Below are 27,534 nucleotides of genomic sequence, written 5' to 3'. Positions count from 1 at the left end.
AAAAGTCATATCCCGATACATTTAGGTTGAATATCGATATACGATATATATATCCCGATATTTTTTCAGCAAAGTGAGAGCTGTGAAATGAAAAGTCAAAGTCAAATACTAGTAGTGTAATGTAAACATAAACACTGTATAACAAAGCTTTGTAAGGTACACATGTAAATCAAAAAACATCCTAGGAAATAAAATGGGTCAATCTTTTTCTGAGGGCGGCATTTATATATAAAGAGAAAACAAAACAAGTGCTCAGTGTGAGATAAACGTTTAAAATTATTGAGATTACCTGTTTCTTTTTGTTAACTTAACAAACTAATCTGAATTTGAAACATCCCGATATACGCGATATGGTCTAATTCCATATCTCAGTTAAAAATATATCGATATATCGCCCAGCCCTTGGTTGACAGTGTCGACTAGCTTTAGAGAATCATATTGTTTGTCGTGATATTTACCTGCCCCAGTATCTCAAACTTCAAATGTGCAATCGTGACAGGCCTTTACACACTGCAAAAAGTAATTTCCTAGATCAGTATAAACATCTCAATTTGAGCATAATAATCCAAATTTTAGTTGTTTTGACTAGTTAAGAAGTTCTTGGGCATTTGTCCTGGATTATTTCACTTGTTCTGAGATGTTTCTGACTCGTTTCGATACATTTCGTCCTTATTTCAGGTCATTTTCTTTGCCAATGGGGTAAGAAAATTGGTCTTGACTCATTGGCAATTTTACTTTCTTATTTCAAGCGAGATTTACCCTAGAACTGGTCTGAAATGTCCTCAAACAAGCAAAGTAAACTTGGTCCGATCAGGAAAAGTGTCTAAATGAGTGAAAACCGCTCAAAACAAGATACATTTCCTCAATTCAGGTCATTTAAGACAATGCTTGATATTTTTTGTAGCGCATATTAAAGAAACAAAAGGGCACCGCTAAAAGTGGATCAGCAGCCGAGTCGTTTAAGCATTTTCTCGTTTACAAAATCATAATATTCATAATAATGGCTTACACTTGTACACTGCAAAATGTCATTAACGAGATTAGTTTAAATGCCTCAATTTGAGCATAATAATCCAAATATGAGCTGTTTTGTCTCGTTCAGATTTAGTTGGGCATATGACCTAGATTTATTTCACTTTTTCTACATTTCGTCCTCATTTCAGGTAATATTCATTTGCCAATGGGGTAAGAAAATTGCTCTTATCCCATGGGCAGTTTTACTTGACCTGAGAACTAAAATGTCATCAAACAGGCAAAGTGGTCAGATCAGGAAAAAAGTCTAAATGAGCGAAAGACTGACGGAACCACTCACTCATTCTGGCCTGTTGTACATGTTTTTAGTGGTAGGGGAAACCAGAGGAAACGCAGACATGGGGAGAACATGCAAACCCGGGACCTTCGAGCCGTGAAGCACAAGCATGAACCGCAGAACCACCGTGCAGATCGGATTTGAAGCCTTAAAAATGTATTACAGGCAATTTGAAACGGTAACTTGGGGGCTCCAGGCTGTTTTCCAGCTTACAGGGTGTTTTCACGAACGTCATAAAACTGGTCTAGATCCGGAAGTGCCGCCTTGTTGGAGATATACAGCAAACCAATCGTGGACAAAAACTCACAGTTTCTGGATAAACCCTCGGCACTGGACTCTAAAACTTCTCACACAGTTGATCGGTTGCACAGAGAAAGACTGAATGCCACAGACAATTAACGTTACACGAACAAACTCAGTTTAATTCAAGTTAAATGGGGATGAGGATCCATATGAAACGAATTCCAGCTTGTTCATCTTGCATTCTTCTTAATCCATTTTCTAATCGACATTTGACGCCACAATAAGCTATGAAACTCTGCACACCTTTCTCACTCATTCTCTCACGGCCGAAGTTACAAAGTTATATCTATCTGTGTTTGATATGGACTAAATATCTGGTTATGGAATTTATGAAATTAGTAGGTCTAATGTTCGATATATCGAGGCAGAAAAATATCAAGACAAATGATATTATTGGAAGAGGCCTCGTGGAAGACCCAGGACACGCTGGTGGGACTATGTCTCCGAGCTGGCCGGGTGTCGCCTCCAGGTCCCCCCAGAACAGCTGGAGGAGGTGTGTGTGGATCGGGAAGTCTGGGCATCTCTGCTGAGACTGCTGCCCCCGCGACCCGGCCCCGGATAAAGCGGAAGAAAATGGATGGATGGACAATACTGTATTATTGAAGCCCGTTGTTGCCTGTCGTCTCCCCTGATCAGGGGGCGAGGGTTAGGGTTAGTTAACCCTAATCAGGATATAATTAGGGTTAAAGGAAAAGGCTACCATTTTTACATACTGAGAAATGTTCTTTCCTGAGCTTAGACGAGTTGATGAGTACCTGTCTGCTCTTTGTGTGTGCCCTCAGTCACGCAAAACGACCAAAGATGTTGTTAGTATTTGGCCTCTCCCAATGTATTCCTATAGCTCCAAACGGGGGTGAAGTTAGAAGCGACCAAGCTCTTCCACGGGCACAAAGTTAAGTTAAGTTAAGTTATACTGCATTAATTAATCTCTGTAGAGAAATGAGTTCTCTGCATTTGACCCATCCTCAGCGCTCGGGCACCCATCTCCATGATGTGGAGCCAGGCTGGTGGTCGGAAACACCTGGCTGGAGGATTCACCTATTGCACATGTTTTTTATAACCTACCACTAACCTACGCAGACACGGGGAGAACATGCAAACTCCACACAGAAAGGCCCCGTCCAGGTGGGAATCGAACCCGGGACCTTCGACCTGTGAGGCACAAGCACTAACCGCTGCGCCACCGTGCCAAAGCCCAGACAGGTACGTATCAACTCGTCTAACCTTAGGTAAGAACATATCTCAGTATGGAAAAACTGTGGCCTGTTCCTTTAAGAACGACAAACGTAACATTGTGTTTCACTCACACAGATCTCACACATATTTCAAGAAACTAGAAGGTCTTGGCTTTCAAATGAGGTATCACGCTGGCACACAGAGCCGTGGGAACTTATTTTGGTTATGGGGTGCTGAGGGACAGGATTTCCCCTCAAAAACGCTTTTTCTTTGCTTATTTCCTATGTAATAATATTGCTTGCAATGCACAAACTATCCACCGGGGAATGCTGCAGCACCCTTAGCACCCTGGGTTCCCACGGCCTTGCTTGCATATAGGCTGTAAACTCTCCAGTCAATACGCTTTGAGATTTGGATGTAAATAATTGTTAACCCTAACCCTCAGGTGGCAGTGGTATTGTTTATCTGCCATTTATTGAAGTCGATTTAGTAATTATTCCTTTCTGGACATGTTTGTAGAGCTGGTTTTACACATCAGACCTCATGGAGACACTGGGACATTTATTTATCCACGGGGGGCTTACGATGACCCAAATAGCCGCAGCTTTTGTGATTGTTGAGTTCAAACTGTCTCGTTTATTGAACAAAGACAAGACATTTTTTGGCCTATTTTCCCCACAGCCAAGTCTCCGGCGATGGCATCCCGCCCCTCTCCCCCTTGGCTTCATTAGGAGAGTCAAACCCATGCTGTGAACTTAGCGCGTTAGCATGTGTTAGCTCATGTGTGTGTGTGTGTGTGTGTTAGCGTGCGCACACATTAGCCCTGCAGCGGCGTGAAATCGGCCCACGCTCTGACAGGCATTAGATTAAGACGATCCAAGACGCTTCTATTGTTATTTCAGTCACATCAAACCACTGTGTGTTTGCAGGAGGAGACGGAACAAGATCTAAACCGGGGCTAAATCAGGGCGGAACAGGGTCTGAATATGGACTAAACCAGGCACAGTCTGAATATGGACTAAACCAGGCACAGTCTGAATATGGACTAAACCAGGCACAGTCTGAATATGGACTAAACCAGGCACACTCATGAGTTAAACTGTCTCGAATTGAGCATCGTAATTTAAATTTGAGTTGTTTCGACCTTAGATCTAGTTTCCGTTTGAATTTTAGTATCATGACAACACTACTGTAGAGCCACTTCTTTATGCCTTTTTATTTTATTTTTTTTATTGTCGCAGCCTTTTAAAAACTGTCATTGTGTTGTCCTGTACTGACAGTAATAAAGGAAAGTCCTCCTTAAAATCTTCCAGTTGTCTTTACTGAGTATTTTCAAGGCAATCGGTTTCCTGGAATGTTATTAGTAAAGGGATAAATGCATTATACATTGAAATATGCAAGTATTCAGCATTAGAAAAGCTCAGTTGAACAGTACTGGACATTGGTGAGTTAACAGTACTAGACGTTGGTGAGTCAACAGTACTTCAGATTGGTGAGTTAACAGTACTGGACATTGGTGAGTTAACAGTACTGGACATTGGTGAGTCAACAGTACTTCAGATTGGTGAGTTAACAGTACTGGACATTGGCGAGTTAACAGTACTGGACATTGGTGAGTTAACACTACTGGACATTGGTGAGTTAACAGTACTGGACATTGGTGAGTTAACAGTACTGGACATTGGTGAGTTAACAGTACTGGACATTGGTGAGTTAACAGTACTTGAGATTGGTGAGTTAACAGTACTTGAGATTGGTGAGTTAACAGTACTGGACATTGGTGAGTTAACAGTACTGGACATTGGTGAGTTAACAGTACTGGACATTGGTGAGTTAACAGTACTGGACATTGGTGAGTTAACAGTACTTGAGATTGGTGAGTTAACAGTACTTGAGATTGGTGAGTTAACAGTACTGGACATTGGCGAGTTAACAGTACTTGAGATTGGTGAGTTAACAGTACTGGACATTGGTGAGTTAACAGTACTGGACATTGGTGAGTTAACAGTACTTCAGATTGGTGAGTTAACAGTACTTCAGATTGGCGAGTTAACAGTACTGGACATTGGCGAGTTAACAGTACTTGAGATTGGTGAGTTAACAGTACTGGACATTGGTGAGTTAACAGTACTGGACATTGGTGAGTTAACAGTACTTGAGATTGGTGAGTTAACAGTACTTGAGATTGGTGAGTTAACAGTACTGGACATTGGTGAGTTAACAGTACTGGACATTGGTGAGTTAACAGTACTGGACATTGGCGAGTTAACAGTACTGGACATTGGTGAGTTAACAGTACTGGACATTGGTGAGTTAACAGTACTGGACATTGGTGAGTTAACAGTACTTGAGATTGGTGAGTTAACAGTACTGGACATTGGTGAGTTAACAGTACTGGACATTGGCGAGTTAACAGTACTGGACATTGGTGAGTTAACAGTACTGGACATTGGTGAGTTAACAGTACTTGACATTGGTGAGTTAACAGTACTGGACATTGGTGAGTTAACAGTACTGGAGATTGGTGAGTTAACAGTACTTGAGATTGGTGAGTTAACAGGACTAAAGATAGGCGAGTTACCAATACTTGTAAATTATTAGCCACCTTAGCTTGACTAAAGCATTGTGTCAGGTTTCCAAGGTTTTTTCAAGTAAGCACCACTAATCATTTCTTTCAGTGTACTTTCTTAATTTAAGCGAGACGACCTTAGAACCAGTACTGTAGAGCCACTTCTTTATGCTTTTTATTTTATTTTTTATCGTCGCAGCCTTTTAAAAACTGTCATTGTGTTGTCCTGTACTGACAGTAATAAAGGAAAGTCCTCCTTAAAATCTTCCAGTATTTTCAAGGCAATTGGTTTCCTGGAATGTTATTAGTAAATTTATACATTATAAATTGAAATATGTATTCCATTCAAGCTCAATGGAACAATACTGGACATTGGTGAGTTAACAGTACTGGCTCTTTAGAATGTTTTGATGTCATGTGAACGCTACCTATTGCCAAACTGGACAAAATATAGTGTATTTACACAGCACGGCAAAAAGGAATCTAGAAATAAATAACATCTTCTTTGAATAAGTTTTTCTTGCCCTTGTTTTGAGTTTGTGAGAAAAGTAGGTTTAGGCAAAAATCAGGTAAAACAAATATTTTTGCACTTAAAGGGACTACACAGAGTTTAAAAATGTTAAAATTCAGTATTTTCCTCCCTCTACATGTTCCAGCCATGTCCTGATGTGTAGAATGAGCTCAGACCTGTTCACCACAACTGCCTCTAAAATCCTGCACTGCCACTCAAAAAGTTGTTACTTCGGGTCCTAAGTGCCGTCATGCTGCAGTTACGCGTAACACCTGAGGTGGCAGTAGTGAGCATAAAATGACCAACTTGCATCTAGTCTCTTTAAATCAAAGGTACTCATTTTTTACCCTTTTTAGTTAAAATGTGAGAAAACCTAATGCAAACTTCACGCATCAGACAGATTTTTCATATATTACTACTTTTTCAACATACTTTTATTGGGGAAAAGAATGTCACCCAACAAAAAGAAGTATAGGGCTGAAAAATCTCATTGTGCTTCAAACTGGCAAATAAAACTCAATGTACTCGAAATCAGATATTTTATTCTTATCCTGCATATTCCACTGGCGTTTTTTTTTTTTACATAGCAAGTCAAAATAACTAATGCTAAATATGATTGATTTCATTCATCAAGTTATCACTGTTTTTGTCGTGAAGGACCAGTCCAAGATGATTAAAGATGGACGTCAGCTGTATCTATGAACGCAATGTGTGAAATTGTGTAAAACTAAAAACTTAAGGAGTCATTTACAAAGCGTTTGCTCATGTGCAAATCAAGCAGCACCTGCAGAAGTGGATCAGTTCATTTACTCAGGCAACATTGTGCCCTAAAACAGTAATACAGGACTTTTCAAAACAGATATTCACTTTTGTCCAGCTTCCACTCGCTATTTATTGCCTTGATAAATGACCCTCAGTCTCATCGAACTACTGCACATTTCAGAATATTCAGCGCACCTGAACATAAGCCGCACCAACTACATTTATAAAGATTCCTTCACAGCAAAACATAATGAATGAATAACTAACTCACGCTGTAGCTCTTTTCTAACACGAGCATAAGATCAGATCAAACTTTGTGCTTTTGTGTGAATCGACTGCGCGGATGTGACACATGGATCAGCCTGAGCTCAGTTAAAGACGACGTTTGTCCTGTCACTCAAAAGTTGGTTAATCCATCCCCAATATCAACAGTGGCTGCCGTCTTTGTGTCTTTGTGTCCTTGGGCACAACACCTCAGCTCTCAGGCCTATTCAGATGCATCAGTGTGATTTGTGAATGAACACTAATGAACCATGATCGATAACAAGCTCCATTCAGGCTTTTACAACTACAAACCTGGTACTTATGAAGCACAAGTTAAAATGTAGTTATGACCAGTGTCGGGGGCAACATATTACAGTCACACTGCAAAAAGTAATTAACTAGACTAGAATAAACATTTCAATTTGAGCATAATAATCCAAATTTTAGTTGTTTTGACAAGTTAAGATGTTGTTGGGCATTTGTCCGAGATTATTTCACTTGTTCTGAGATGTTTCTGACTCGTTTCAATACATTTCGTCCTCATTTCAGGTCGTTTTCTTTGCCAATGGGGTAAGAAAATTGGTCTTATCTCATTGGCAATATTACTTTCTTATTTCAAGCGAGATTTATATTAGAACTGGTCTGAAATGTCCTCAAACAAGCAAAGTAAACTTGGTCCGATCAGGAAAAGTGTCTAAATGAGTGAAAACCGCTCAAAACAAGAAACATTTCCTCAATTCAAGTCATTTAAGCCAATGCTTGATATTTACTTTTTGCAGTGCATGAGTTACAAAAATATATGACTAACTAAGGAATAATAAAACATATTACCTACACAAAATACAGCAATATATTAGTCAGTTTAAGTAAATGGTAAATGGTCCGAGCTTATACAGTGCTTTTCCACCTACATTAGGCACTGGAAGCTCTTTACAGTGAGGAACCACTCACCCATTCACACACCAGTGCACACACACACTGGAGGCAAGGTGAGTGAAGTGTCTTGCCCAAGGACGACAGTGTGCACCTTCAGGAGGCGGGATTTGAACCTTCCCGACCCACTCTGCCATCTGTGCCACTGTCACCCCTTCCATGGTATTGATGCACTGTAATATTCTGGTCAAGGGAAGATTCTTGTTGAAAAGTAAGGGAGTTTTAGAGAGTGAAAATATGACAAAAATCTGCTATGTTTTGTCGACTGATAAAAACTACATGAAAATGAAAAGAAGCAACTTCAAACATGTGAAGGTCAGTTTGAAAAAAGAATTGAATTCACTGCCAAAGGAGCTGCAAAGGAGTAAATATTGTTATAATAAACGAAAAGACGAAAAGACCTTTTTGCTAAAACACTCAAAATGAGCACTGCCCGTTCATCTTTCATTTAGATCTAACCTCGTTGTGAAATTACGGGAAAGCCTGGTTCAAAAGGTCACAGCGCCGCCATTACCGTGCACAGTGATGTCATAAGAGTGCGCCGTACCTTCCTCCTCGCTGGAGTCTCTCTGGATATAAACCGACGGCGCCGCGGAGGACGAGCCGCCGCCGCCGCCGCCGCCGCTGGAGCTGCTCTTGGTGAAAATCCCGCTGATGAACTTCAGCATCTTCCTGTCTTTGGCGTTGGCCCTCTGCTGCGTCTGCGGGGCCAGGCCCAGGTCCTCCGAGAGGCTGTTCAGGTCACTGTTGTCCAGCGTGCGGCTCTTCCCCTTACGGCCCGATTTGGGCGCCGGCTGGTGGGCCGGGCCGGGCAGCGACGTGGAGCCCGCCTTTAGCCTCTCCTTCCGGGGCAGGTCCCTCAGCACGGCGCTGCTGATGTCCATGGGGATCCCCACCTCGTCCCTCCACATCTCCGTGCGGCTCGTCTCGGCCCAGGACGCCCGGCACGGCCCGGGCGATCGGGTCGACACGCGGCAGTCTTTGCGGTCCAAGCTCTGCGCCGAAGTCGGGCTGCGCTCCCGGCCGTCCCTGGACTCCCGCCCCCTCGACGCTACGCTGCTGTGGGACTTCAACAGGCTGACGGGCCGCTGTCCCGCCGGGCGAATCGGCAGCGTCGCCCGGGTCGGGGTGCGGCACGGCTCCGCGGCTACTTCTGCGTTGGGGGTCGTCGGCTTGCATTGCTTCGCCTCCGACGTGCTACTTTTCTGCGCGGGTTTCTCGGACGGGATCGGGAGGATGCACGGCGGGGCTTTGCACGCTTCCCCGGCTAAGCTAGCTTTGTCTTTGAGCGGGCTTTGCGGCGCTTTCTCCCCGTCTTTCGCGCTCGCCGCCGCGTCTTTCCCGGCGTCTCGCTCCTCGGCTCCGTTCTGCGCCCTCGTAGCTCCGACCTCGTCTTCCCCTTTGGCGCCGTTCTCCTCCACGGCCTCCACCTTGACCAGCGTTAGGGAGATGAGGTAGGTGGTCCTTTGCTGGAGCGTGCCACCCGCGCCAACGTGGTCCGTCATCGTCGAGGCGTGGAGCGAATCAAGGTGTGGAAGAGGCGGACTGACAGGCAGCTCGTGGCGGAGTGAAAAGGAGGTTCAGGCTCTCCTCGGAAGATAAGACAGCAAAGTTCTCGGGTTCGTCCATCCCTCCACGCCCCTACATCGCAGAAATCCGGACGCAACTTCACACCGACAACCGGATTGGAACGCTACATAGAAATCCGAGTAGTGTTTCTTCACGCGTGCGGTGGAAAATTAGCAGGTCTTTTGTTCCTAGAAAACACCCAGCTTGAGTCTCGCCACCTCGTACGCGCTCGGCTTCTGAAGCAAACGCATCTTTATTGCACTGCCCTGATGTCATACAACAATCATTTACGTGACCTTTTCCGTCAAGGCGGCAACATCCGCATCTCCATCAGAGAGAAAAAAGCGCACCTCGTTGATCACCCAGCGAAGGCGAAAAGCATGAATCAATTAAGCGAAAACAAGGCGGTAATCAAGGAGAAAATTGCAGTCTTTAAAAATGCATTTGTGACACTCAAAAGGCCGGCATGTCATGGGAAGGAAAGAGGACGGCGGGAGTCCACGCGTGTCCGAGGGGCGAAGGCGGAATCACATGTGTCTCGAGGATCCGAAAAGGCGGGCGGGCGGTCCGTCGGGGAGGCACGGGGAGGACACGGGAGGCAGGGGGGAAGGAGTCAGATGATGGGAGGCTGGAGGAGACACGTAGCGAAGGGCGCGTCTCGCCATCACACCCTTTCGCCCTTACGATCCAGAGACGAAGGCGGCTCCTCAATCAAAAGCGTCTGGGGATGAAGGGGGGGGGTCTTCCTACAGGTTTAGCCGAGTCTTTCCATTGACAGGCACGCTCCTCTCTCGCTCCTCCTTTGACAAACACCCGGTTGACGTCCCACCCTCGCTCTCCCTTGTCATTCCAACATCCACGCACCGCAATTAAAGGATGCTACTTCTCCTCACGCCGCATCCCTCTATCCGTCTTCCTCTCCCTCTCGCTCGCAACTACTGCTTATACGAGAACGTGCAGGGCGCCTGTACCCTTCCACAGACCCCTCCCCTTATAGAGATCGCGGAGGAGAGGAGAGCGGAGGGGAGGGGGTTGAAATTGCGAGGGAAAAGCTCTTCCTCTCACACACACACACACACACTCACACAAACACACCGTCTATTGGAAGTGCCGAGCGACGCGTGATGGACAACGAGGGGAAGTCTGCTCATCGGCATCGGTTTTATTTACAGAAACGGTTCATCGGAGAGAGAGGTCCGTCCGTCTCGGTTTGTCTGCGCGAGGCTCCTCCTCCAGCGTGGTTTGTTGCTAAGGTGTTGCAGTCTTCCCCTCTCTCCGGCGCGGCGTAATCAGCCGGCTCTGCCCACTGCAAAAAATGAAACGTCTAGCAGGCGACTAAAGGAGGCCTGCATTCGGAAGACGCTAGGGATGAACGAGGAGTAACAAGAGTCTTCACTGTCATTATCGCATGGTCTGAAGCAGCCTTGATGATTTGACTTGTTTCGATAGATCACTTCTTATTTCAAGCCATTTTCTTACCACTGGCAGATTTGTTTTCTGATTCGAAGTGTTAAATTAGTTGTGGATGAAACGAGGGATGAAACGAGGGAAAATGTGACGAAAATTGGATGAAAAAGGGACGAAGAATTTGATGAAAAAGGGACGAAAAATGATGAAAAAGGGACAATAACTTGATTAAAAAAATGAATAAAAATTTGATGAAAAAGGGACAAAAAAATTGTGAAAAATTGGTAGAAAAAAGGGACAAAAAACGTGAAAATGTGACGAAAATTGGATGAAAAAGGGACCAAAAAAATGGATGAAAAATTGGTAGAAAAAAGGGACAAAGAATTTGATGAAAAAGGGACAAAAAATTATGAAAAAGAAACAAAAAAATTATGAAAAATTGGTAGAAAAAAGGGACAAAAAATGTGATGAAACGAGGGATGAAACGAGGGAAAATGTGACGAAAATTGGATGAAAAAGGGACAAAAAAACTTGATGAAAAATTGGTAGAAAAAAGGGACGAAGAATTTGATGAAAAAGGGACAAAAAATGGATGAAAAAGAAACAAAAAAATTATGAAAAATTGGTAGAAAAAAGGGACAAAAAATTTGATGAAAAAGGGACAAAATAATTATGAAAAAAAACCATCATCTCTTCAAAGCTTGAAAGTCCTCGGTTTGATTCTTGAACCCGTGGAGTTTGCACGCTCTCCCCGCGTCTTCGTAGGTTTCCTCCGATGCGCCGGTTTCCCCTACCACTAAAAACATGTACAACAGGCCGGGATGAAGGATGTCTCTGTGCGTGTGAATGAATGCTGGCGGGCGGAGGGTCCGTTGTTGCAGCTGCTGTCGGTTTGAGGGCAGCTGTTTGTGGAGCGAGTGTAAAATTGTCCGATGTAAAGCGCATTGTCATTTGTCATCTTGAACCAGAAAACAGAACAATAATGTTAATGTATTCCATAAAAGACTATTTCTTTTTAATTTGTATCATTTATTTGAACAACCAAGTCACTTCCTTTTTGCTGTCCCTCGACCCAACAGGCATCAAATCTTAATCTCTAAAGATATATTTTTCTGTACTTTCTTTTGGGTACCTACACCTACACATACAGTACCTACACTTCTTTTTAATACTATACTGGGATCCTCACCCCCTTCATCAGGTTCTGTCCAGTCTAAAAACACCCACGGGCCAAAAAACCCTTTTAAATGAAGTCCTACAGGCCTGGTGCATGTGTTATATACAACACTAAGTCTTCAGTCCTCGTAGATGATCCTTTTTTGCAGTGCTCCCCCCTCTCTCTCTCCAATGGCTCCCCAGCTCGTCGTTTGTGTGGTTTGCCTGGTGAATGTGCGGGAGAGGGATATTTCCTGGGTGAGCATTGATCCGTGCTACAGCGTGTGTTCATTAGGCGGAGTGAGGAGGCGCCGGGCGCACAGCGGGAGCAGCCAATGGGAGGCGAACACACGGCACAGAAAACGCATCCACGCGGAGGTCACCGCCGCAATTAAAAACAGCCGTCCTCGACGCAACTTAACGACGGCGCTCATCGGGGTCATGTTTCAAATGCGGACATCGGGGGAATCCGCCATGTTTGTGGTTTTCTACGGGCTTCCTCAGGCGGGACTCAGGGTTTTAGGCTTTATACCTATAGACAATAAAACACAGATACCCTGGTTATTCAGAAATAAGTTGGAAATACTTGTACTCTTAATAACGGCAAGTAAAGTACTAATGTATTACAGCTAAAATATAAGCCCCTGCTTATAAATAGCACTATATGCCCACTGCACTGATGCTATTTGATAATGACGACCATCTGATTGAGAGTTGGGACTGACCCGCGGGAAGAGAGAAAAAGCTTTTGCGATTGCAACATGTCCAAAGATTTATACGGGTCCTTGAGCGCGGGGTGGCAATGGCTTTTCTTTTGGGGATTTTGTTGGTTTTGGATTCATGCTCGTCTGCCTGGATTATATGGTGCATACGTGTGTTCATCCACTAACTTCAAACACAGGTGCAAAGTATTTTTTCTCCTTAAAGGGATATTTCAGGATTTCATAGGACCTCATTTCCTAGTTATCCAGAGTGTTGCTGGTACCTGGAGATATTTTGAATGAATTAATGAATATGAATTACATCTATATCTCGAGAAATCAGCAACACTCTGGATAACTAGGAAATGAGGCCCTATGTCAAAAATCCTGAAATATCCCTTTAAGAATGTGTTGTGAATCTGACACAGTTTCCTGACACTGCCTTCGTACGGATTTCAAAAAGTTTCTTCAGAAGATGTTCATGAATGAGTGAGGCCCAGTGATCCCAGCCGATCCCAAGTGCAGCAGGCAAGCCGACAACACAGCGACCCACCAGGCCACATTCAGTTAGTACCACCACAATTACGGGACGACAGTGGCGCAGTTGGTAGAGCAGGTCGTCTCATGATCAGAGGGTCATGGGTTCGAATCCTGCCGCTCGAAGATGCACACTGTCATTGTGTCCTTGGGCAACACATTTCACCCTCCTTGCCTCCAGTGTCTGCGTACCATCTGATGATGGTAGGAAAGGACTATATAAGTTCAGTCCATTTACTATTACAATGTGCCAAGATTGGTCATGAAGTAACTTTCTCCAGTCATTCTTGGTCCTGTAGGTTTTGGGCGACGTCGGGAAAGCTTGTGTTTGGAGTCGACAGCACCATCGGTCATAGACAGCGTCTGTGGAGGTCGGTGAAGCCAGTTCGGGCCCCTCCTGGAACCGTCACCTTAACGTGGTGGAGGGGTTTGAGCACCCGAATGATCCTGGGGGCTCTATTGTCGGGGGCTTCGTGCCCCTGGTAGGGTCTCCCAGGGCAAAAAAGGTCCTGGGTGACGGGTCAGACAAAGAGCGGTTCAGAAGCTCCTTATGAGAGACCAAGAAGGACAGAACCATGAGGCCATCCTTCCATGGACCCACCACCTGCAGGAGGAGCCTTAAGGGGCTGGTGCAATGTGATTTGGGGCCTGGCAATGGAAAACTGGAAGTGAATGAATGAATGAATGAATGAATGGATGGATGGATGGATGGATGCAGCTATCGGGCTCGGTCTGGGGTTCCGGTCCCTTCAGTAGATGTTGCTCTGAGCAGGTGAGACGCAGCAGACGAGAGGAAAACCTGAGCAGACAAATCGTCGCCCTGCCCCCAAACAGCGACAGTCGGGCTGGTGTGAATCCTCCTTTACTCCACTAACACACATTGGCTTGTATTGTTCCAACCAATGAGAGGTACAACACCCCTCACGGTCGTGTTTAAATGGATCATCACCAAAACCTGCGGACAGTTTTTCACCAAATGGAAGGTCAAATATATTTCATGAGGAGGTGTCGTTTGAAAAATCAAAAGCATATAAAGAGACAAAATCGGCTTTACATTTCACTGCACCAAGAAGCCTGATCGCTCGTCACGGCGCGGGCTGTAATTACATGTAATGAGTCCGTGATTAAAAATGTAAATGAAGGGGATGCGTTTCTTCACAGCGCACCCTCCATTGTGTGCCTTTTCAAACACGTCCAGGAGCGTTCACATCACAAGACTGAAACATAACACGGCTGAGCTCATACAAGAGTTACACGCATTTCAGAACATGTTTGTAGAGGTTTAAACTACAGGGTTTTAAACCGAACCCTGTGGAGACGAGGGGAACATGCGTTGTTTTGTTTGCGGAGGACATCATAAAACCCAATCAATCGCAGTCTTGTTTGCGATTTTGATGAGTTTTTCCAGCGCCCTCTCCGCACGGGACGCGTCCACCCGCACACCCTCCCCTCGCCGCCACGGAGGGCGCGGCGCTCGCTGAATACAAAAGAGCTCCGACAAACGCCTTTGACTCACAATCACCTTCAGCAGACACCGGCCGTTAATAGTTATGTCAGGACCAATCGATCGGACGATTATTCAAGAGCTCAAGTCTGGAACCTTTGCAGCCATTGTTCAATAAAAACAAATGAAGAAGAGAAAAGCGATGGCAACACTTTGAAGACCTGGGACTGACCGACAAGAGTGTGGCTGCCAATCTGCTCATAGGTACAAGGTAAGTACTTTGACAACCTCTTAACTCTTCAAGGGATATTTCAGGATTTTTGACATAGGGCCTCATTTCCTAGTTATCCAGAGTGTTGCTGATTTCTCATGCAGTTCTTATGTTTGAAGAGTTTCGTGGCGCTAGGCTAGTGCTAGGCTAGTGCATTTCTATGGTATCAGCTAGCCTGCATTAAAAACAGTGTGACCCGCTCCACAGAGCACCTGAGGCAAATCACTTATAACACCAGACTAACCATATAAATGTCTGTGTCCATAGAATCGTGTTTGGAATATAATAGGGCTGCAACTAACGATTATTTTGGTAATCGATTAATCGTAAAAATAATCGGTAGATTAATCGATTAATCGCTTGGCTGTGAATGGTGTATGAAAATTGTATTTTTTTCATTTATTTTTAATCACATAAAGCAAAAGGGGCATCTCTTGAGGACATGTTGATGGAGTAAACTTAAACTGTGTTGTAAAAGTGTTTTTGTAGTGCCAGTTGTGCTAATATTAACTTGAAAAACAAAGAAGGTTTCCATCAAAAATCAAAAATGTTAATGTAATTTTTGCTCTTTTTAAGTCTGTGTTTACTAGAAAACGATTAATCGATTACTAAAATAGTTGACAACTATTTTAGTAATCGATTAGTTGTCGATTAATCGATTAGTTGTTTCAGCCCTAGAATATAACTGACCTGCATCACATGAATGATCGCATTTTGAGGGACTATTTTCTAGCAGATCACTCCGCCGCCGCGTAGCTTATACAAACACGAAGCTGATGCTGCTCAAATATAAGTTCTTTTAAATGCAAAATGGTTAAAATTATTCTATGGACACAAACATTTATATACACAAATCAACCTTCATAGTCCAGCAATTACCCCAACAAAAAGCAACAAAAAAGCGATGACAACAACGCATGGAGAAAGGGAACATCTTAGAACAGTTCTGTAGGACTTGGACGTGTAAACTTTTGGGCACAACTGTATCCATATTTGCCAATATCGCCCAGCCCTACATCAAAGTCAGGGTTTATTTATTCATTTTTACGTGTGGGGGACTCCTTGGATTATGGTAATATTTATCCGAGCTAATCCTCCAGGGAGCTGCCTGACCTGTATTTCACTCAGACAAATGAGGAAAACATGCAAATGACCGAGCCGGCCAGATTACAGCCACTGCGGAACATTTGACCCAGTAAATAGACATACACATGAACAGGAAGCCAGGCACAATACTCGATTATGGCGAGGTATGTTTTGTCCATTTCATGGTGTTTATTTAATTTCAGCGGTTTCTTTATTATGAACATATTATATGAGGATGTGTTTCCCGCCCATAAAAAGCAGAAACTTAACTGAATCTGAGTTAGCATTTAGCTCAGAGGACATTTCTATACTATAACCCTTAATAACACCTTTAAGAAACTTACGTTAAGGGAGCTTCGACACAGAAATGTGCTTGCAACTTTAAAGAGCTATAACTCAATGACGGAACAATATTTCTTTTAACTTTTTTTTTTAATTTGAAGGTGTGACCGTCCTCTTTTCATACATATAAACATATTACAACTTTATGAATATTTTAACCCTTTAAATGCCAACTGTCTGACCCAAAGTTACACGAGTGCATGTTCAAAAAGCACAAAAAAGTGAAATATCACTGAGCCAAATGGTAAATTTCTGTTCTGGCTGATGTGGCCTGAGGTCTGTAACATATGACCCGAAGGATTTGTTTCTAAATTAAAATGTGTTTATGTGGCAGCGATTTTAGTAAAAAGCTCACGTTAAGGGAGCTTTGACACAAAAATATGCTTGAAACTTTAGAGAGCTATAAATAAATTAAGGAACAATATTTTTCCAAACTTTTTTTTTTATTTTGAAGGTCTAGCTCTCTTCTTTTCAAACGTGTAAAAATATTATTACTTTCTAACATTTTTAACCCTTTAAATTTTTAAAAGCAAAATGGTAAATTTCTGTTCTGGCCTGATCTCTGTGACATATGACCCGAAGGATTTGTTTCTAAATTAAAACTTGTTTATGTAGCGGCGATTTTAGTAAAAAACTCACGTTAATGGACCTTCGACACATAAATGTGCTTGAACATTCAGAGAGTTATAACTCAATGAAGGAATCATATTCAAAATAAAATAAAAAAGTGAAAAGAAATATTGTTCCTTCATGGAGTTATAGCTCTCTAAAGTTTCAAGCACATTTTTGTGTCGAAGCTCCCTTAACGCGAGTATTTTATTTGAGTATTTACAATGGGGTAAAAATCCAAATGACATCAAATTATTTTAGATCACCAAAAAATACACCCCCTGGGAAGTTTCACTCAATTGGCTTTAAAAATGTAGGATTTATGCAAAAAACAAAAGTCCAAAAGCACAAAAATGTGCTTGGGTTTAATTAAGGGATGATTTGTATCTAAAGTAAAAAAGGCCTGTGCATTCATCAATGATTTCTGACGAGGTTTTGATTTTTCTATTGTGATGTTTGATGGCTAATGCTAACGGGTATAGGAAAAATACACTGAGGGCTAAGATGAGTCCCACGGTGCGGCACCGCGGTCGCTTCTGCTCTTTACGATTTTCCCCCAGCAGCATCGAAGGATGGGACAAATTTCCCTATGGGGACAATAAAGTATAACCTTTAACCTCAGTTAATTATCTTTTGATTCATCGTGAGGACAAGCATGACCTTTAACAGCCCTGATTAACAAATCTGTGCATCAGAATTTCTCAAGATTTTAAAATTTTCCATCAAACAGAGGAAAGAGAGGAAAGTCAGTTTAATGAAAAGGGCAACTTTTCAGCAAAAGTACCCTGCAAAAAGTAATTAACTAGACTAGTATAAACATCTCAATTTGAGCATAATAATCAATTTTGTTGTTGTTTTGACTGGTTAAGATATTGTTGGGCATTTGTCCTAGATTATTTCACTTGTTCTGAGATGTTTCTGACTCATTTCAATACATTTCGTCCTTATTTCAGGTCATTTTCTTTGCCAATGGGGTAAGAAAATTGTTCTTATCTCATTGGCCGTTTTACTTTTTTATTTCAAGCGAGATTTACCCTAGAACTGGTCTGAAATGTCCTCAAACAAGCAAAGGAAACTTGGTCCGATCAGGAAAAGTGTCGAAATGAGTGAAAACCGCTCAAAACAAGATACATTTCCTCAATTCAAGTCATTTAAGCCGATGCTTGATATTTACTTTTTGCTGTGTACCAGCTTTTGTATTTTAGTACAAACTATTGTGGTAAAAACCATCGATTAAAGTAATTATTGTCCATGTTTTTTGTTTGTTTTGAAGCTTTGTAATGATATTCAAGGCCTTTACTCAAATGCCCAAAGTGACGAGTGGCGTCTCAGTGAGAAGTGAGCCGTGCGGTGCAGTGATGTAACTCGGAGCGGCGTCGAGGCGGAAGTGGTTTCTGGGCGTTCTGTTTGCTGCAGACAGGAAGTACGACCGGCTCTATCTGCTGCCATGGCGACGGCGAGGGAGAGCCCTCAATGGGCGCACGAGGCCCGAGGTCGACCACAGGAGACAGGACACAAGTACAACATCTGAGGTAGAGCAATGGGCCTCATTCACGACACGTTCTTACGCACAAATGTGTTCTTAAGGCCGTCTTAGGAAGGTTTATGGAAGTTACAAAACTTGTTCTTGCTGAAAACTTTCCTCTCTAAGAACAAATACTAAGAACAGTCAGGAGGACTCAGAGAAATCTCCAGTTCTGTTCACGATCTGCTCCTGATGGAACCCGACATTCTGAGTCATATATGTTTGTACATATTAAAACAAAACATATACAGATACCTTATTTTCTTCAGAAATAAGTTGGTAATATTACTTGTACTTTTAATAAAAGTAAAGTACACATTTATTATGGCTAAAACTTTCGAATGCTGCCGTTCACAAATAGCATTAGACGATCAACGAAGACGAAGGGCCGATACAACTCCATGGTTTTTAAACAAATCTCGAAACAGAAAACCTTCAAATGTTATATACCTATATATATCGTTATGTTGGTTACCTGCCATATTAAGCTGTTGGCAGAAAGTACTTTCTACAACAACATTTTTGAATACTCTCACCACTTTTGGACACCTTTATGACAAACTTAGTTAACAATTGCTGACAGAGAAAACATTTAAAGGGATATTTCAGGATTTTTGACATAGGGCCTTATTTCCTGGTGATCCAGAGTGTTGATTTCTGGAGATTTTTTTTATTTTCATTCATGCAGTTTGGAGAGTTTAGTGGTGCTAGGCTAGTGCTAAGCTAGTGCATGTCTATGGTAACTAGTAGCCTGCATTAAAAACCTTGCCATATCTGATTTGCAGAAAGCTCCTTGTAATAGTGTAGTAATGCGGCCGAAGGTAAACAAACTACTGTAGATCCGGTAACCGAGCAGACCGATCATAACGATTAGGTTTGTAGGTCTTAGCTTTCAAATGAGGCGTTACCCTGGAGAAAATGTGCTCGGTGAAGGCGGGGGTTAAGAGGTTAATGTAACTACTGCCCCCTCTGCCTTTTATGCACTGATTCTGACAAATGTTAGTGCTCCTGGACTAACATCATGCCCTGTACACCGAGCCTTGTTCTAAAAAAACATAGAATGCAAATGTAATTGCAACACTTCCACATTTCCACAACACACTCGGTGATGCCGCGGGACGTCATTCTCGGGGCCGATTACCAGACTGCAGACAACACTGGGGGCCTGTTGTGTAATTGGGGCAGGTATGGGTGCTGTAAATGACACATGTAGCAAGAGAATGGACTACGCTGCTCACAAAACATTAACATTTGAGAAGGGTCTGAGTTATGAACAACTAAAGTCATACACTGCAAAAAGTGGATTCCAAGCAAGTAAAAAATGTCTTACTTTAAGAAATAAGTTCTTATTTTTTCCCTAAAAAGTAATAATGTCTTGTGTAGCAAAGTTTTCTTGAGAAAAAAAATCTTGTTTTAGGAAATAAAATCTAGCCATTTCATGTTCAGATATATTTGCTAAAAACATGCTCATTTTTCTTGGAACAGGAAAGAAAAACTTTTTGAATCTTCTTCAGCTTTAGACAAAGAATATTTTTTCTTATTTTAAGAAAAACTAAGATCAACAACTCTTCATGTAAGAACTGCTCCAATCTTTAAAGTGGGCGGCTCGGTGACACAGCAGTTAGAGCCTCAGCTTCACAGCTCGAAGGTCCTGGGTTCGATTCCCACCAGGACGAGGCCTTTCTGTGTGGAGCATGTTCTCCGCATGTCTGCCACTAAAAACATGTACAATAGGTGAATCCTCCAGCAGGTGATTCTGACCATCAGCCTGGCTCCACATCATGGAGATGGGTCTCCGGGCGAGGGCAATATGTTCCTTAAATATTAGTATTTATTAAGAACATTTTGCTTAAATCAAGCAACATTTAAGTAAAATATTCCACAATTTTTCACTAAATAAGAATGTTTTCCTTAAATTATTCCATTTTCTGAGGACATTTTGCTTAATTCTAGCTATTTATGTGCTTAAATTTAGTGTTTCTTTCTTGTTTTATGATGAGAAAAATATTCTAGAAATAAGAATTCTTAGCAAGAAAAAAATGCTGACCCCACTGGCAGAATTTTTTCCTTAAAACAAGACAAAATGTCTTATTTTAAGATTTGTTTCCTTGTTTTTAGTAGGGCACTTTTTGCAGTGTATTTCTACTGTTTAGTTTGTATAATCATAAACAATTTTGAAACTAACACAATCTCCTCTCCTTCGTTCCTCTCAGCAAATAAAGGTCACATGCTCTTCTGAACTAATTTGTAAAGGTCTAAACGACAGGACAATGCGTCACTAAAATAATAACATCGCTATTTGTGTCCGTTGAAACCGCGATTAGTTTTGCAGCCGTGAGATGTGCAGGGCCCGTTCAAAGAGACAGGATAATCGCGCAACTTCCTCTAACAGTCGCGCGTCGACTGACAGGAAGCGCAGAGGAAGATATCAATCACCTTTAAACAGATCACATTCCACTCGCCGAGAGCCCCGGCTGTGTGGATCGGAGAAATCTGTGGCCGATTGCTCGTTTTGGGGGCTCAAACGGGAAATGTCTTTATAAAAACGTTGTGTGTGTTGCAGTGAGTGGATAATGCAAGACTGGGGGATTGTTCTTTTTGTAGACGATGATACTACACTATACTGCACTATACTACACTATACTACTATCACATTGCTGGCAGATAACTTCCTGTTGTACGTGTTGTAAACCAGGATCTCCACCCAGTAGCTGATCAAAGGCTTTGTATATTTCTACATAGGTTTGATGACACAATAAAGGCCTGTCACAATAACAAGTTCCATGTAATGAGGCAGGAAAATATCAAGATGAACGATATTATTGAGGAGATTTCAATGCCGCAGAAACTAACTAAAAATTACAAAGCACTTACATCTTAAAACATGAAACACACTGCAAACAGTAATCTTGAAATAAGACATTAAGTATTAAGTATTTTCCTCCCCCTACATGTTCCAACAATGTGTAGAATGAGTCACTCAAACAGGTGTTAGTTCGGGTCCGAAGTCTAGAATCCGGTGTGGCTTGTTTACATGCATGAGACCCGTGTATGTTCATTAACATGCACTGTCCCGACCAAATAAACCAATAAAAATAAAAAAAAAGTGCCGTCATGCACAAGCTAAATATAGAAGCTGCAGTTACATGTATGACCTGAGGTGGCAGTAGTGAGTATGAAATGGCTAACTTGAATCTAGCCCCTTTAAAGGAATCTGTCCATGATTTGGGATGGGACGATAAACAAAAACATCGTTAATCGCGATAAAAAAAAAGAGATGACAACAGTATGTTTAGTCCAAAATGTTACACAGTGTGCCTTTAAATACTTTGTGCCTCATTCAGTATGACATTCACAGCAGACAATGAAGAGGGATATTTAATAATTGCCCAATCCCCTTCATTTCTGCAGTTTCAGTGATTTTTTTTAAACCAAAGGCAAATATCGTGATAATATCGTTAATCGCAATTATTTTGGCCAAGATAATCGTGACCCCAAAATTACATTGTCGTCCCATCCCTATAGATACACAATTTTTCACTCTTTTTAGACATTTTCTGGTGGAATATGAACTTATTTATCACATACAAATAAAGTCAAGTGTAAATCGGGCCCATATGAATATTTTCTCACAGCAGATTGTTCAGCAGAAGTGAAAAAACATCTGTCGTAGCTAGCGCTAGCTAACCGTTAGCGTTAGCACGATGCTAACATGAAGCATCGTGTTAGCATTCTCTGTTATTTATGTATGTATGGGCTGTTGAACCACTTTACTCCTCCTAGTAAAAAAATATATCAATAATTCAGCATTTGTTAAAGTAGTTTTTGAATAATTAGAGAAAGTTTACATTTTTCTCCAACTTGTTTTCCCCCTTAAATGTTTTCAAAAATGACCATATATGGGCGATTCCAGAGATGCCGCCTGTATCTGTCCATGATGGGGCCGAACAGCATTGAAATAACTTGCGATATGCGATGCGCCTGTGCAATATCACGATATGAATGCGATATTTCACTAAACCGTTACAACACGATATGTTCCATTCTAATTAAACACAAATCGTAAGTAACTTGTGTCAAAACAAGACGTAAACACTACATCAGGACCAAAACAAGACGACAATTGAACTAAATAAGGAAATGTTTGAAGGTGTGATCGAAAGTAAAGCTGCCCTGCTGACCACACACACTCTCTGGGTCACTACAAGGTCAAACACGCACAAATATCAACTTTATTTTTTCCTCATAAAAAGCCTCATAATGTTTTTAGCGGAGTTTGCAAAAAAAAATGTGTCGATCTCAGTCAGACTTTAGAGATGCTGCGATATATTATGGCCTTTTGCGATAAGGATATTGCATCACCTAATATCACAATACAATATTTTTTGTGCTATATTGTGCAGCCCTAGTCTAGATTTACACTTAAATTAAGATAAAAGGAATCACCGCATTCAAAACTACATGAGAAATCCTAATTTACTCGAAATATAGGTTTTATCTTAATTTACATGTAAATATCTTTCTCCATGGACAGATTTCTTGAAATTAGCCTCTCAAATCAAGGACATCAGTGAGTTCAAGATTACTTTTTGCAGTGTTTCATGTTTTAAGACACAAGTACTTTCCAAACAGCCTGAATATATAAGTAGGGCTGTGGGATTAATCGAAATTCGACTGCAATTTCGATTACAACAGTAAACGATTACAAAATTGGCATAATCGCAAAAAATCGATTATCATTTATTTATTTATTTTCATCTTTTTCTTCTTTTTTAAAGCAGACTTGCGTTATTTCAGGCCGCTGGGATTATTTTCCCTTCTCATTTCACGTGCCATGGCTCATGCTTTTGTCTGACATAGAAACAAATGATGATGTCATCAGGCCGCGCTGCTCAGTTTGCTTGCGCAGGTGTGAGGGCTGGCCAGCAGGGGGCAGGTGTGAAACAGAGACCTCTCTTTAACTTTAAATCATTTGTACTTTTATGACTGTCCAGAAAACATAAAATATCATCACAGTGTTTTGATTAATAAATAAATAAAATAAAGCTAGACTTTTTTTTTAAAGGCAACAAATAATCGTTTGAATAATCGTGATTTCAATTATGACAAAAATAATCGTGATTATTATTTTTTCAATAATCGAGCAGCCCTATATATAAGTTTTCTTATTGCGACTGGCCTGATTGAGTCATCAAACTTATGTAGAAATAAGGACAAAAGTGGTTATTTCAAGATTATTTTTTGCAGTGCACAATATAGCACAACTATGTAACTAACTAAACTAAAAAAATATATATTACTTTTGAAAAATGGGGGAAAATACAAAAATTAAATGCACAAATGATAAATATTGAGCCATAAAGTCGATAGTAACAGCATCGTGACAGGCCTGGACTCAATTTCTATATTCCGTTGTGAACATTTTAGGCAAATACTGCAACGCATGCAAAAGGAAACTGTGTTTGAACATCATCTTCGCTCTAACTCTTCAGGGAGCACCTAAGGCCCAAAGCTGGTCAAGTTTTCTCAAAGCAAAAGTATCTCTGCCATTTTTAATCCGAAGGAGCTCAAGGAGGAAACGGTCAGAAACGAGACTCCTTTTCACATATTGAAAGCATTGCAGTTTATTTGTTTGTTCTATCTTTCAAGACCTGTCTGACATATCTTCTTCTAAATCTAAATAACTCCTATGTCAGTTCTTCTTCTCCTTTCCTGCAGCGTGCGGTGTGGTTTCTCTTACCTTGAACGCTGTGCAGGTAAACTTTGAGGCCCGAGCGTAGCTGTGCGTCGCTCACTCGCTCAAACTGCTTGGCGAGCCTGTTGATCGCACTCTGGAGCGACTCGTGCCTCTTGATTTCGGCCTTGATCGCGGTGGAGTTCGCCGATTTGCCGCTGGTGCCCATCCTGACGCAAAAAAAAAATCCACACACAAACACACACGCAGAAGTCTCAGCCGGTTTTCATCCCATTTGAGCAGATCTGCACGTTTTTCACGCCGCGGTCCGTGCACAGGAGCGGCACAGAAGAAGCTGAAGTCTGGCTCTCTCTCGTCAAAAACCACAAGCTCTCAGTTTCCTCTGCAGGTTCAAACTGAACCGACTCCACTTCCTTATTTCAAATCGTACGTTTCACACAGGAGCTCCGGCACAAGACCTGAGCACATTCAAAAGAGGGTTATCGAATGTTGAATTTTGTAACACAATATAGAAATAAAACTGACATTGACAATATATGACTTGTTCTAATACATTTCAAGCAGCACTGAAATAAAATAGACTTCTTTAAAACTGTTTTTTGAAAGATGTTACTCAGTACTGACTAGAAGGGGTTAGAGCAGCCTACATATTTACTCAAGTAAGAGTAAAAGTGTATTTGAGTAATGTGAGTACTTCATTCTTTATTAACACTCTAGGTCAGGGGGGCAATTAAGTTTCATAAGGGGCCACATGAGAAGCCGCACCAATAACAATAACTCAAACTTACATCGGGATATAAGTATAATATATGGGGAGTGTATCGCCGGGGTCCATAAAAAAAAGCTCCAAAATAAAAAAAATGTTTTGATTGGGAAAATACATTGAGGACTTTTTTTCAATAAACGAATAATAATGAGCCTGACAGGACTGTAGCCTCAAAAAAACAACAACAAAAACTTACATTTATTGCACTTTACAAGCCTGTGTCACTAGTCAATATTCATTCACTCCACACTCCGTGGTAGTAAGCAACTATTGTAACCACAGCTGCCCAGGGGCAGACTGTCCATTTCCCACTTGCACGTCACACAATGTGTTGTTTATATCCTGATTTCTTATTATGTCAGTATTATGCCCCCTAGTGGCTGGAGTGAACATTCTGGCGCAGGTATGGGCTAGAGACTTACTTTTTTTTTTTTTTTACATACTACATGCACTCATTACATGCAAAGTGAGATGTGTATAGCCTTTATTTGTTATAATTATTAAATATTTTGAAAATGGACTGTAAGCCATGATCATTAAAATTAACAAACATGTCATGAGTCTCATATATTAGTGTCACATTTTAATTTTTTTTCTCTTTTTTCCTTTTCATGATATTCTAATTATGTAACGAGCATCTGTACATTTTATAGGGCTGGGACAAAATATCGTATCGCAATACTTTTTGCTGCCATACCAAGTATCCAGGGGCGGACGGGCCATATGTCCATTCTGGAAGAGCACAGAAGGGCCACTGGCTCGAGGGCCACCGGTCCCGCCTCAACCGAGCTTTACCCAAATCTAAAAGCTAAAAAGAACAGCATCAAATTAGCGAGAAAAAGAGAAAAACACGGACAAAAAACAAAAAATGATAGAAAAAATTATTAAAAATTCAACAAAAATGTGAACAAAACTCAACAAAAATTCAACAAAAATGTGACAAAAATTCAACAAAAATTCAACAGAAATTCAACAAAAATGTGACAAAAACTCAACAAAAATTCAACAAAAATGTGACAAAAATTCAACAAAAATGTGACAAAAATTCAACAAAAATGTGACAAAAATTCAACAGAAATTCAACAAAAATGTGACAAAAATGTGACAGAAATTCAACAAAAATGTGACAAAAACTCAACAAAAATTCAACAAAAATGTGACAAAAATTCAACAAAAATGTGACAAAAATTCAACAAAAATGTGACAAAAATTCAACAGAAATTCAACAAAAATGTGACAAAAATGTGACAGAAATTCAACAAAAATGTGACAAAAATGTGACAGAAATTCAACAAAAATGTGACAAAAACTCAACAAAAATGTGACAAAAATTCAACAAAAATTCAACAAAAATGTGACAAAAATTCAACAAAAAATCAACAAAAATATGACAAAAATGTGACAAAAACTCAACAAAAATTCAACAAAAATGTGACAAAAACTCAACAAAAATTCAACAAAAATTCAACAAAAATGTGACAAAAATTCAACAAAAATTCAACAAAAATGTGACAAAAATTCAACAAAAATGTGACAAAAATTCAACAAAAATGTGACAAAAATTCAACAGAAATTCAACAAAAATGTGACAAAAATGTGACAGAAATTCAACAAAAATGTGACAAAAATTCAACAAAAATTCAACAAAAATGTGACAAAAACTCAACAAAAATTCAACAAAAATGTGACAAAAATTCAACAAAAATTCAACAAAAATGTGACAAAAATTCAACAAAAATTCAACAAAAATGTGACAAAAACTCAACAAAAATTCAACAAAAATTCAACAAAAATGTGACAAAAACTCAACAAAAATTCAACAAAAATTCAACAAAAATGTGACAAAAATTCAACAAAAATTCAACAAAAATGTGACAAAAAAGAAAAAACATACTAAAGATGACACAACACAGCAACAGCGCGAGGAAAAAGATCAGTTTTGTGGGTCTTAGCTTTCAAAAGAGGACAGAATGCATTTGGTTTAGGCGGGGGGTAAGAGGTTAAAATATGTATTTGTGGAAGTGTCACAATTATGCTAATTTGGGCCAGGCTGGTCAGAGTCCAGGGCTGTTTTTCAGTCCCAGTCCGCCCCTGCAAGTATCTATACATTATCAAGTATCTCAATATTTTCAATACTTGTGTTTGGAGGCATTTTTATCGTGCACTCCTTTGTTTTCCAGTAACAGTTACACAGCACTTTGTACATTTGCGTTAATGCACTTTTCGATCTTTGTCATTTGGTTCATAAACTTTAGACACATCACTGTTTTCTTTTTACACATTTTAAAGTTAACATATTACTTATCATCATTACTTACTGCATCCTGAATCGGACTGTGACAAAAGTATATCGTATTTAAAAAGCTAACCATTAGCTTGCTTTTTTTTTTAGCGCAAAAGTAACGTCCGGTAAAGTGGCACGTGGTAAACGGAGACCTATTTTTTAATGTTTCTACTTCTTCTTTTTCTTCTTTGGGGTTGATAAACAAGCAAGGACATTACGTATTCGTTTAATTATTATTATTTTATTTTTTTACTGAGTGGGTGAATCGTCGGCGTGCTTACGTCATCCTCGGTTTGCGTCATCCGACACGCCTCGC

At 40.9% G+C, this 27,534-nt stretch overlaps 1 protein-coding gene across 2 annotated transcripts in view; it reads right to left on the bottom strand.

The window, feature by feature from the left end:
- agap2 (ArfGAP with GTPase domain, ankyrin repeat and PH domain 2) overlaps positions 1–24,522 on the bottom strand; it is a 71,809-nt gene extending 47,287 nt beyond the window's left edge. Inside the window, exon 1 of one of the 2 annotated variants that reach the window (XM_079580853.1) lies at positions 24,214–24,522. In XM_079580853.1, coding sequence (XP_079436979.1) covers positions 24,214–24,376 — 163 coding nt within the window. In that variant the 5' untranslated portion in view covers positions 24,377–24,522. Of the gene's footprint in view, positions 1–8,374; positions 9,757–24,213 lie in introns of those variants that run through there. The other variant, XM_079580852.1, reaches the window with a different exon arrangement.
- Between the last annotated feature and the right edge of the window lie 3,012 nt (positions 24,523–27,534).

The sequence above is a fragment of the Gobius niger genome (assembly GCF_951799975.1).
Source record: "Gobius niger genome assembly, chromosome: 22".
In the NCBI taxonomy this organism is placed as follows: Eukaryota; Metazoa; Chordata; class Actinopteri; order Gobiiformes; family Gobiidae; genus Gobius; species Gobius niger.
The sequence above is the reverse complement of the archived record's forward strand: the minus strand, read 5'-3'. Positions and strand labels throughout refer to the sequence as shown.